The sequence below is a fragment of the Bison bison genome, unplaced genomic scaffold, assembly GCF_000754665.1.
Source record: "Bison bison bison isolate TAMUID 2011002044 unplaced genomic scaffold, Bison_UMD1.0 scf7180017864280, whole genome shotgun sequence".
Classification (NCBI taxonomy): domain Eukaryota; kingdom Metazoa; phylum Chordata; class Mammalia; order Artiodactyla; family Bovidae; genus Bison; species Bison bison.
This window is the reverse complement of record NW_011494852.1, coordinates 4,391,932-4,405,021: the sequence shown is the minus strand read 5'-3', so window position 1 is coordinate 4,405,021 and position 13,090 is coordinate 4,391,932. Positions and strand designations below refer to the sequence as shown.

The following is a 13,090-nucleotide window of genomic DNA, read 5'->3' as shown; positions in this document are numbered from 1 at the left end:
GGGCTGGGATGTCTGCAAAGGAAGTCTTCCCGCCAGGTGTGCAGCGGGCGAAGGCGCCTCACCAGCCGCGTTCCAGAGAGGCCCGCGGTCCCTCCGATGGCGCCCCCCAGTGGCACACAGGCCCATTCCGCAGGCGAAAATGGTGGCCTGGACTCTGTCCTCCAGAACTTCTCAACCCCGAGAGCTGGGCACACAAACGCTACTTAAAATTCCATCGTCAAGATACTGGCTTGGTGGGACTGCCCTGGTGGTTAAGAATCCACGGCTTCCAATGCACGGGGTTCAGCTTGCATCTCGGGGTGGCGCTAGTGGTAAAGAATCCTCCTGCCAATGCAGGAGATGTAGGAACTGCTGGTTCAATTCCTGCGTCAGGAAGGCCCCGCAGGAGATCATGGCAATCTATTCCAGTATTCTTGCCTGGAAAATGCATGCCATGGACAGAGGAACCTGGCGGCCTACAGTCCGTGGGGTCGCAAAGTTGGAAAGGACTAAAGAGACTTAGCACGCGTGCACGTGGAACCAAGATCCCACAAGCGCTACTAGCTTAGTAATAAGACCCAAGAGATGTTTTCCAGCCAAAATGGATAACGTGATTTTTAGTCAATCCACTTCACATTTAAAATAGTTTTTCTCTGATGACTTACATCTATATTAAGGACTAAGGAGAACATTAAAATAATATTTATGTATATAACCTGTCAAATACATTTTATAAGTTTTAGCTAAAATAACTTGCAAAATAATAGGGCCATGCTGATAATATGAAATATTTTTATTTTCAAATAGTTCATAACTATAAGTAATTGGATGTTATATAAAGTCTAATAAAAGCAAAAAGTTGTTGTCAGTGGGGGCATTAACATGTTACTTGTCATAAAAGGGATCTATTTTCTGAAACAAGAACCCAGTGTATTTTGATGTCAAGGTTGAATTTTCACTATTCTTTCTGATTATTATATAAGCTAGTCTTCAAAGCAAGAAGATCTGAAGTGCTAATTACTCGGATGTTCAGAATGCTGATAAAAACCACAGTGCCAAGATCTTCTTAAGATGACATACACCTACACACGATCCAGCCATTTGTCCGTGGGAATTTCGCCACTTCCATCTACTGGATGCTGTGAATGTATTCCACATTGGAAACCACCCAAATGCCCCTTAACAGGAGGCTGGATAAGTCCATGATGGTACATGCATATACCAGATACTATTCAACAAGAGGGAATGAATTATGGATACATCCTACCACAGGGATAAATCTCAAAAGCATTACTCTAAATGAAAAAAGCCACACTTGAAAGACTACCACTATATGATTCTAGATAGGAAGTTCTAGAACAGGCAAAAGCAATAGAGCGATAAAAGTCAGGGAGTGGTTACCCATGGGATGTGACTGTAGGGGACAGGAAAGGGACTTCTCTTTCTGAATCTGGATACCAGTTATGCAAGTGTGTTCAGACTGAAAATTCATCAAGCAGTACCCTCATGATAAGTGCACTTTTCTGTTTTTTTTTTTTTTTTTTAATTCCAATGCCTTCGAAAGAGGGTAGATCAAGAATTCCCTAGTGGTCCAGTGGTTAAGAATCTGCCTGCCAAAAAAAAAAGAATCTGCCTGCCAATGCAGGGGACACAGGTTCTGTTCTGGGAGGATTCCACATGCCTTGCGGCAACTAAGCTAGTGCTCTAGAGCCTATTAGAGGCGGTGCTCTAGAGCCTGCGAGACACAACTACTGAAGCCTGTGTACCTAGATCCTGTGCTCTTTAGCAAGAGGAGCCACCATAACGAGAAGCCCCCGCACCGCAGTGAAGAGTAGCCCCTGCTCACCACAACTAGAGAAAGCCCCACTCATAGCAATGAAGACTCAACACAGACAAAAATAAATGAGAGAGGGTAGATTCTTTCAAAAGAAACATATTTGACATGTTAAAAGTGGTGTTTCCCAAAGAAGGCACACAAGATAATTTTAGGTGCTCCATGAACAGAAAATGAAATGGCACGAAAGGATATAAAAGTTATATGAAAATGAGCCACTTCTAACCAGTCTTTCTGATGTGTTTTGTTTTCCCTGGTCAGTGGTGAAAGGAAAGTTTTCTCAAATTTATTATAAATATTTCAGTATAGAAGAAAACGGAGAGATCATGTAACTGACACCAACATCCTCACTTCCCAGCTTCGTCAAGTCTATTTTACTGTATTCACTGCAGATGGTTTTCTAAGGTGCACACATCGCAGATGGCATTTGAAGTCACCTCCTGCCCAGAGACAACTTCACTACTAAATTTGGGACTCCTCCTCCTCTACATCCCTTCCCTTGTCTTCCTTTTTAGATCGCAGGTGTCATGGATTGCGTTAATCCCACACCCTCAGTTTATAGTTCATTATCCCCCGCAAGACATCTCTTGATTTAAATTTAATGTATTCTGGCCTTCACCAGTGGCTCAGATGGTAAAGAATCCATCTGCTCTGCAGGAGATGGGGGTTCCATCCCTGGGTCAGGAAGATCCCTTGGAGGAGGAAAGGTCAACCCTCTCCAGTATTCTTGCCTGGAGAATCCCATGGACAGAGGAGCCTGGTGGGCTACAGCCCATGGGTTCAAAAAGAGTTGGACATGACTTACTGACTAAACCACCACTACCACTTCAGCTGAAACAAGAACAGGCTACATGAATGGATCACACATGTAACTGACCAATAACAAATATTCAAAAAATTTTTATGTATTCCCTCAGTCTCCATATCCCAGTCTCTTTTGGTGCCCCACCTGCTACTGACAAACATTCTAATATGTTCATATAGTATTTTTTGTTGTTGTTGAGTGAGTTCTTGTAAAATGAGTACCACTGTGTCCAGCGCACGTCTGTTCTAATTTATCTCCCCATGATCGTGTTAATAGCTTATCCTAGTCTTATTTTTCTTGCTGAGCACTAGTGTTATTAAGGGCCATCACTGTTACTCTGGGCTCATTGAGTCCGTGGCTTCTGATGGTTGCTTGGGACACCTCTGGTGCATCCCTCACAGCTCACTGTCTCCTCCCCAGAGAGGACAGTCAGGCTACTTCCAACCCCACCACCTCCACCATTCCCACTGTAAATAATGTGGCAACGAGCACCCTCACGTGTGGCCCTGTAGACAGATGCTTGTGTCTCTTTCTTAGGGAGCAGAATTTCTGGGTCCTGGGTATGTATGCGGCAGTTTGCTTTCCACAATGGCTGTCCCCTTTAACACTCCAACCAACAGTTCATGAGGGTTCTTGTATCCTTCCCTCACCATCCACGCTTGACATTACTCAGCTTTCTAGTTTTTGACAAGAGTAATTTGCTATAAAGTGATACATGCCGTTATTTCCATTCTCACTCCATTTTATGACTGAGGATTTTGAGCATCTTTTCAAATGTTTGTTAGTGTTTGGGGTTTCTACTCCTATGCATGCTTTCACATTTTTAATATATATGCATGTATTCATCAACGATGTATAGAATAGCTTTATTTTTACTGGAGTATAGTTACTTAACAACGTGTTAGTTTCTGCTGTGGAGCAAAGTGAATCAGCTATAGGTATACATATATCCCCTCCTTTTTGGATTTCCTTCCCATTTAGGTCACCACAGAGCTCTGAGTAGAGTTCTCTGAGCTATACAGTGGTTTCTCAGTAGTGATTTTATACACAGTAGTGTATATGAGTGAGTGAAGTTGCTCAGTTGTGTCCAACTCTTTGCAACCCCATGGACTATATAGCCTACCAGGCTCCTTCATCCATGGAATTTTCCAGACAAGAGTACTGGAGTGGGTTGCCATTTCCTTCCCCAAGTAGTCTATGTAAGTGTATATGAGCAATCCCCATCTGCCAGTTCACCCCAATCCCCTTCCCCACGTTGGTGTCCATGCATTTGTTCTCTCTGTCTGTATATAGAACAGTTTTAGATTTGGGGGCAAACTTTAAATAAATTGTGTCTTGTGCTACAGGCAATTGATTTTTTTTTTATACCTCAGCATTACGCTTTTGAGATTTATACATCACCTAATATGTTGGTGATGGACAGGGAGGCCGGGCGTGCTGCGATTCATGGGGTCGAAAAGAGTTGGACACAACTGAGCGACTGAACTGAACTATGTGGCTCTACTTCATCCATTCTTTTGCAAGAATATGTCATAGGTTAAAATTTCCTTTCCAAATGATCAAAGAGGATATAGGAAAACGCCATCAATGGCAGAACAGAGGTACACAGACTTAGCAACATTCTGAAACCTGAAGTTTGGGTGCTAAGGTGATAAAGAGAGGCTGAAATCTCAGGTGCTCCTTTGGGTCAGCTGAGCAAAGGAAGACCTGAAATTCACGGGTAGGGGTGCGAGAGATGGGCATTACGCCCAAGAAAGTGAAGCTTCAGAGCTGAATGGGGCCAGTGTGAAGGGTGGCTTGATGGGGAGAGAGGAAGGGAAGCAGGGGTAGAGAGAGGAGTCAGGGAAGACTAGGACGTGCTGTGAGGTGGTGAAGCAAGGAGGAAAGCAGGAGAGCAGGGTGGTCAAAAGGCCTTTTTCTTTTTTTTTTTTAATATGTATTTACTTGGCTGTGCAAGGTCTTAGTTGCAGCATGTAGGATCTTTAGTTACAGCATGCAAACTCTTCATTGCAGCATGTGGGATCTAGTTCCTTGACCAGGGATTGAACCCAGGCCCCCTGCATTGGGAGCTCAGAGTCTTAGCCACTGGACTAAGGGAAGACCTTTTTTCTTTCTCAGATTTATCAAGCACCAAGTATGTGATCAGGCCTGAACTAAGCATTAAGGATCTGATGCACATACTGAATTTTCTCCCAGTTCTGTGGGAGGCAAGGCTGGGAACACAGCGGTGATCACGATGGCTCTGTCCCTGCCCTCACAAGCTCACGGAAGAAGGGGCTGGCGGCAGGTGGGGGTGGAGGGAGTTGTGTGGACAGACAGTCACCAGAGAGTGATAGCTCAGCACGGTCAAGGGGATGCCAGAGTGACCAAGGGAGGACGCATGGGGAAAACAAAGGGAATGTGTGAACCCAAAGGAAGTGTCCAACCTAGCCGAGGGTGCAGAGGAAGGCTTCCTGGAGGAAGGGACATTGGAGGAGGAGATGGGCTGGCAGGTAAAAGGCAGAAAAGAACATTCCTGACAGAGGGAGCATGATCTATATATACAATGGAATATCCTTCAGCCTTAGAAAGGCAGGAAATCCCGCAATACACAACACGGATGAACCTAGAGGACCCGGTGCTGCATGAAATAAACCAGTCACAGAACAACAAATAGTGTATAATTCCACTTATCACAGGTAATGAAGGGACTTCCCTGGTGGCCTAACAGCTAAGACTCCATGCTCCCAGTGCAGGGGCCCTGGGTTTGATCCCTGGTCAAGGAAGTAGATCCCACATGCTATGACTAAGACCTGACACCGCCAAATAAATAAAAATATTTTTTTAAAAAAGAGGAAAATAGTCAGACTCATTAAAGCAGAGAGTAGAATGGTGATTGCCAGGGGATGGGGAATGATGAGGAAAATGGGGAAATTACTAATCAACGGATATAAAGTTTCAGTTATACAAGATGAATAAATTCTAAAGGTCTGCTGTCCAACACTGTGCTTTCAAGTTAACAGTACTGTGCTGTGCAAGGCTGTCGTGGTGGAACTGTTCTCCATAGTACCATCCCACAGGTCACCTGCCAGATCTTTCCAGAGGAGACAAATAGTGGCCCCCACTAACAGGGCAATAAGATGAAGACAGAATATACATATTCCTTGCCCTTGTGCAAATTACGTTTTAGTGGTGGGGAGATGATTATCAATGGCTAGAATGTAGGGAATATTAGTGGTAAGTGCTTAAGAAATGAAAGGGGTGAGGGCTGCAAAGTGTGTGTTTTGTTTTTTCGGCCCTTCTTGCGGGATCCCAATTCTCTTGGCAGTCAGCGTGGAGTCCTAACCACTGGACTGCCAGGGAATTGTGTGTGTGGAGGTGAACTGGTAGGTCGAGTGGTCAGGGAAGAGCTCACTTCATGGTACCTGGGAAGAGCTGAATGCAGGAGGGAGCAAGCCCAGTGGCTAGCTTGTGGGAAAGCACTGCAGACAGAGCAAGGGGCGGGTGCACAGACCTTGCGGTTGGAGCTAGCCTAGTACGTTGACCTCGTTACCTCACAGTTCTGTCACAATCAAGAGCAGTGCAGTAGGAACTGCTAGAGCACATTCGCAGTGGGAGAGCAAAGAGGAAATGCAGAGCTGTGTCTATCCTTATCAAACCAACTATAGACAGAACCCGTATTTATGTTTCTAGATGCTTCTCTGGGCAATCTCTGAAACTGCTCATGGTGGCAGCCTCTGGGCAGAACTGGGTGAGTGGGGTCAAGGGAAGTCCTACATCTTGGTTTTTCACTGGACTGTATTCATTTGAAATTTCACCATGTTTACATTCTTTCCTATTCCCAACACATGCCACAAGCTTCTAGTTTCTCTGTGCGCACTACGCCCATTGGTTTACAGCCGCCCCTCCTCATGGGTGGCCGTTTCAGGAGCACTCTCACAGGGCCATCATCTCTCTGCTCTTTTGAACATAAGTTTGTAAAACAACCATTTATTGTCACCCTGCTTATGTAACTTATACACAGAGTACATCAAGCAAAATGCTGGGCTGGATGAAGCACAAGCGGGAATCAAGACTGCCGGGAGAAATATCAATAACCTCAGACATGCAGATGACACCACACTTATGGCAGAAAGTGAAGAACTAAACAGCCTCTTGATAAAAAAGGAGAGTGAAAAAGCTGGCTTAAAACTCAACATTCAAAAAACTAAGATCATGGCAGTTGGTCCCATCACTTCACGGCAAATAGATGGGGAAAACAATAGAAACAGTAACAGACTTGGGCTCCAAAATCACTGCAGATGGTGACTGCAGCCATGAAATTAAACATTTGCTCTCTGGAAGAAAAGCTATGACCAACCTAGACAGCATATTAAAAAGCAGAGACATTACTTGGCTGCTGCTACTGCTAAGTCGCTTCAGTCGTGTCCGACTCTGTGCGACCCCATAGACAGCAGCCCACCAGGCTCCCCCGTCCCTGGGATTCTCCAGGCAAGAACACTGGAGTAGGTTGCCATTTCCTTCTCCAGTGCATGAAAGTGAAAAGTGAAAGGGAAGTCGCTCAGTCATGTCCGACTCTTAGCGACCCCATGGGCTGTAGTCCATGGGATTTTCCAGGCAAGAGTACTGGAGTGGGGTGCCACTGCCTTCTCCATTACTTGGCTGACAAAGGTCCATCTAGTCAAAGCTATGGTTTTTCCAGTAGTCATGTATGGATGTGAGAGTTGGGACTATAAAGAAAGCTGAGTGCCGAAGAACTGATGCTTTTGAACTAGTACTGGAGAAGACTCTTGAGTCCCTTGGACTGCAAAGAGATCCAACCAGTCCATCCTAAAGGAAATCAGTCCTGAATTGGAAGTCCTGAATTGGAAGGACTGATGCTAAAGCTGAAACTCCAATACTTTAGCCACCTGATGTGAAGAACTGACTCATTGGAAAAGACCCTGATGCTGGGAAAGATTGAAGACAGGAGGAAAAGGGGACGACAGAGGATTGAGATGGTTGGATGGCATCACCAATTCGATGAACATGAGTTTGAGCAAGCTCTGGAAGTTGGTGATGGACAGGGAAGCCTGGCGTGCTGCAGTCCATGGAGTTACAAAGAGCCGGACACGACTGAGTGACTGAACTGACCTACTTGAGAAAACACCAATCTGACCACAACATGGTACGCTAGCTGTCACGCCGTCTGAGGAATTCCCTATTGACAAGTTTGCAGCGGATGATATTTTGTACTGTTGTGTGACAATTCCTTTGGGGATGTCAAGAAAGGACAATTCTTAACTTGGTCTACTTACATGACTTCCAACCGTCACTATGATCAACACAATACAGGAGGCCTAGAAAACTGGGAGAAATTAACACATTGCACGTTAGACTGCTTATTAGACAATATTAAGAACTTCTTAATTTTTAGATGTAATTATGATTGTTTAAAATAAATCTGTACCATATTTCTAGATAAAATATGACCTCCAGTATTTGCTTTAAAATTATCTAGATTGGGAATTCCCTGATGGCCCAGGGTTAGGACTTGGCACTTGTACTGCCAAGGGTCTAGGTTCAATCCCTGGTTGGGGAACTAAGATCCCACAACCTGGTGGCGTGGGAATAACTAAATAAAGTAACCTAGTGAAGAGAAGCAGCTGAGATGAAACTAATTGGTCATCTGTTGATCACTGTTGAGCTAGGTGATAGTTTTTATTATACTATTTTCTTGTGATTCAAAATACAAGTTTTAAAAATTGTACAGATAACAAAGCAGAACGTATGGATAAATTTTAGCACATACAGTAACTTGAAGTTATTTTGTATAATCATTCACTCTATTGTCTGGTAAAGAAGAGGTGGTCAAAATTTATTCAAAGAAAAACAAATAAAAAACAAAAAACCCCACCCTGAATTCAGTCTCCTTTACTGATCATGGTACTAATTCTGCCCCAGCTTCTGGCCCCATCGTCCAGCTCTTTTACACATACACAGCCTTACACGTTTCCAACGAGCATTTATTATTAGTTATACCATGAGTCAGGATCCCAGGGTGGGGATCACCATGTACCCCGGTCCCCCTTCACCACCCTGGGGAGAAGGACGGAGGACAGAAGAGGTGGGATGGAGCCAGTTCAGATCTTCCCAGGAAACGTGCCTTCTGCCCGGCGATCGTCCCAAGTTGACACCTGTAGATAGACAGCCAGTGTTATTCCCTTCCTCCACAGGGAAACTAGATGGGCGGACTTCTTTGCCTTCCTTAGTCTGCCCACCTGTTCAGTCAACAAGGAACCCCAGTACCTGCTATATGCCAATACTGGCAGCTGTCCCAGGAGCCAGGGGACCAATACTGACCCAGAAGGACAAAAATCAATGCCTTGAATGAGCTGACGCACTGCGGGGAGAGGAGGTGGAAGGCGGGTGGAGAGGAGTATCAGGCAGACTCATAGCAGAGCTGTCCATGGGGAGATGTGTGTACAGAGCTTCAGGAGTGTGACTGTGTGTGCCCTGCTTCAGGAACCCCAAAGTCAACACTCAATGATGTTTGACAGAACAGAGGGAAGAAGGAATACTGGGCAGCTGTGGGGCGGGGGGTGGGGGAAAGAGGCTATCTATACTTCAGCAGGAATGCATCTCCAAGATATACAATCAAGTGCAAAAAGATCCAAATGGATATACAGCATGATCCCACTATTGCTCATGTATGTGTGCACACCTATGAAACCTAACAGAAAGGCCCACAGCAAACTGTTAACACTACCTAGAACTAATGCTCTGCAACGTGTGAACCCTCCTACAGGCAATCAGAAGCACATTTTTATACACACATGCACACTCACATGCGATACAGTAGAGGCAATGGATAAGTGCATGGACAAGGAAGACAGTCTGAACCCTCACTCCATCACTTCCCAGCTGTGATCTCCTCAGGCAAATCACTGAACCTTTCAGGGCTCCAATTTCCAATTCTGTAAAATGATGATCCTGATAAAAGGACCTATCTGTTTTTAACATGTTTGCCCTTTTATGACATAAAATGCAACATTTAAGTGCCTTCAGTAAGTGCCTGTTTTATTTACACACACATACACCATGCATCACAAATACTCTGTACTTAAACTGTCCTGCTACTTGCTTTTTTCATGAGTCTTAGAGCTCTTTCTGTATTCTGTCATGAAGATCAAGATGAATATCCATTTATTTAACGTGTTTCCGAATGTTCCCCATTACAAACCACTCTGCAGTGGATGTCTTCGTACACGTTTTTACAGGATATGTAGAGGTGAAAAGGCCATATCTGCAGTATGATTTTTTTCATTTTGAAAGATCCTGCCTCAGGATGGACCTTAAATGACTGGACCAGTCTACAGAACCACCAACACTGAGCACTATCTACCTCTGCCCACTTTCTTTTATATTGAAGGACCAGGCTGATCTGATCTTTCGGCAAATTAGTCTTTGCTCAATAATCTCATTTCATAGAAAGGAGATGCAAAATATTTCCTGTAGTGGAACTGTACACCGCAGTATCATTTAAAATAGTGAAAAAAGACTGAGTCCAGTTAAAGGGGAAGGAACTATTTTTTAACTATGAAAGACAATGGCTACCCAGTAATGGAGCAGGTTGTACTGACATGAAAATAAAACAAAGTAAAAAAGCCAAAGATAAGACAGTATCTAAAGTATGATCCATAACTATATTTTAAAAGCATATAAACATACACCCACACCTATACAAACATTAGCACACAGAAAAGGAAGTGGAAGATTTATACCAAATTTCGAAGGGAAGTTAACTTTGGATTCAGAAAGGGGATGACTTAGGAGATTTCCACTTTCTGCACCATAAAAACTTGTTTTGAAGCTTTCCAAAAAGCCACTGAATTTTTCATGGAGAAACTACAGATGTTTTAACACTGGAAAATAAAAGGCAGTTAGTTCCCTGGTGGCCTAGTGGTTAGGATTCAGGGCTTTCACTGCTGTGGGGGCCGGGGTTCAATCCCTGATAGGGGAACTAAGATCCTGAAAGCCTCCAGATGTGGCAAAAGAGAAAAAGAGAAAAGCTGATAAGCAAAAATGTTTTAAATGCTCATACAGAAAAAGTGCTGGACTCTCACCCCCATTCTTCTCCAAATACACATTTTGGGGTTAGAGACTAATTTTTAAAAACACACAGGAAACACTTGGAAGATGTTACATTATGATCAGCCAGATCAGGAGGATGAAGAACAATTTTTTCCCCTTCCTCTATTTCTTAAGTTTTTATGAAGTGGTTTCATTCTTACAAAAAACAAAAACAAACAGCATTAACAAAACAGTTGTTTTTGTGTCACCAATTTCTAGAACAAAGAAGTCACGGCTGCTGGGTATAAAGAGTGTGTTAAAAAAAATGTGTTCATATCCAGCCCTAAGAAGGGCTAAGAAGGCAGATACAGTGAGTGCTTGAAGGGATGGACCACATAATCTGATGATCCCTAGGTAACAGTAGGCCCTGGTGCCAGGGACTGGGGTATGGGGCAGCACTGGGTCCAGAAGCACACTTCCTAGCACCTGGGCCAGTGTGCACCCATCCAATGCAGGCCCAGAGGCTGGAGGGTGGATGGTACCCAAGATCATGTAGGGACAAGGAGAAATCCTGAAAGGGCAGTGGGTATGCACAGGCACTTAAGAGTGTGTGGCTGGAGAGGTGTGAGGTACCAAAGAGGTTGAGGAAAAGTGAATTAAGACAGTCTGTTCTCAACAAACAGGCCCCAGAGATGCACATCAAGAATGTTTAAAATACTGAAAAATGGGAATATAATCAAAGGGGACCAGTTGAATAAAACCATCTGTATATTAAGCACTTCCTTGGCAGTCAAGTGGTTAAGACTCTGTGCTTCTACTACAGGGGGTGAGGGTTCGATCCCTGGTTGGGAAACTAAGATTCCACATGCCATGCAGAATGGCCAAAAAATTTTAAAAAAGGAAAGAAACAAACAAAAATGAGGTAGATCTATATGCAATGTCTTAAAAAAAAAAAAAGGCTCAAAACATGTTTGTAAGTCAAAGCAAGACATAGGACAGACTATACAGTATGACCCATACTTACACAGAAGTTCCACAGGCTTATGAATGATAAATGTATACAGAGAAAAAGGAATCTGCTAATAATTGTTACCTAAGGGGAGAGGGCGGAGAAGGCAATGGCACCCCACTCCAGTACTCTTGCCCGGAAAGTCCCATGGACGGAGGAGCCTGGTGGGCTACAGTCCATGGGGTCGCTAGGAGTCGGACACGACTGAGCGACTTCACTTTCACATTTCACTTTCATGCATTGGAGAAGGAAATGGCAACCCACTCCAGTGTTATTGCCTGGAGAGTCCCAGGGACGGGGAGCCTGGTGGGCTGCCGTTTATGGGGTCGCACAGAGTCGGACACGACTGAAGCGACTTAGCAGCAGCAAGGGGAGAGGGGGACTGAGGAACGCAAGTAGATCTAATTTTTATTTTACTGTATTGCTCATATTTGTTTTGTTTTTAAAAATGAGCACTGTTAGTTTTGTAATAATATCATATTCTGATTTTAAGACACATTTTTTCATTTTAACATCTCTGAAATTAGCATGCTTGTCACATTCATTTCCAGCATTAAAATAAAAAAAGATGTAAACATCTCTAAGTGTTTCCTGTAGTCAATGGGGTCTTCAACTTGATGAAATAAAGTAATATTTTACTAAAAAAAAACAGGGTATGGCAGAGTATCAAATAGTAACAACAGGTCTGGTTGGATCAGGCCTAGAAGACTGCCTCACTGCATTCCTAGTTTTAGAGATGCACACAGAAGTAGGCAGGGGTGAAATGACAGATCTGGGGTTTGCTTCAGAATACTCCAGCCAAGGAAAGAAACAAAAAGGACAGATGGGACTTCCCTAGTGGTCCTGTGGTTGAGAATCTGCCTTCCAGTGCAGAGGACTCAGGTTTGATCTTTGGTTGGACAACTAAGACTGTGCCCTGTAACTAGAGAAGTCCCCTCGCATGTCACAACAAAGAGCCCGTGTGCTGCAACACAGACCCAGGGCAGCCAAAGAAAACGGGGTGGGGGTGGGGACAGATGGAGGAGACGTGGAGAAATCTTGAACTAACTACTCAGTTTGGGTGATGGGTATATTTGGGGTCACTTACTTATTCATGAGAAACACTGGGCTGGAAGAAGTACAAGCTGGAATCAAGACTGCTGGAAGAAATATCAATAACCTCAGATATGCAGATAACATCAACCTTATGGCAGAAAGTGAAGAGGAACTAAAAAGCCTCTTGATGAAAGTGAAAGAGGAGAGTGAAAAAGTTGGCTTAAAGCTCAACATTCAGAAAATGAAGATCATGGCGTCTGGTCCCATCACTTCATGGCAAATAGATGGGAAAACAGTGGAAACAGTGTCAGACTTTATTTTTGGGGGGCTCCAAAATCACTGCAGATGGTGACTGCAGCCATGAAATTAAAAGACACTTACTCCTTGGAAGGAAAGT

General features: G+C 44.0%; 1 protein-coding gene across 1 annotated transcript in view; it reads right to left on the bottom strand.

Moving 5' to 3' along the window:
* Nucleotides 1-8,581: 8,581 nt before the first annotated feature.
* Nucleotides 8,582-13,090, bottom strand: part of LOC104995249 (cytochrome c oxidase subunit 6B1) — an 8,670-nt gene continuing 4,161 nt past the window's right edge. Inside the window, exon 4 of the mRNA XM_010849019.1 lies at nucleotides 8,582-8,773. Coding sequence (XP_010847321.1) covers nucleotides 8,720-8,773 — 54 coding nt within the window. The 3' untranslated portion in view covers nucleotides 8,582-8,719. The remainder of the gene's footprint in view (nucleotides 8,774-13,090) is intronic.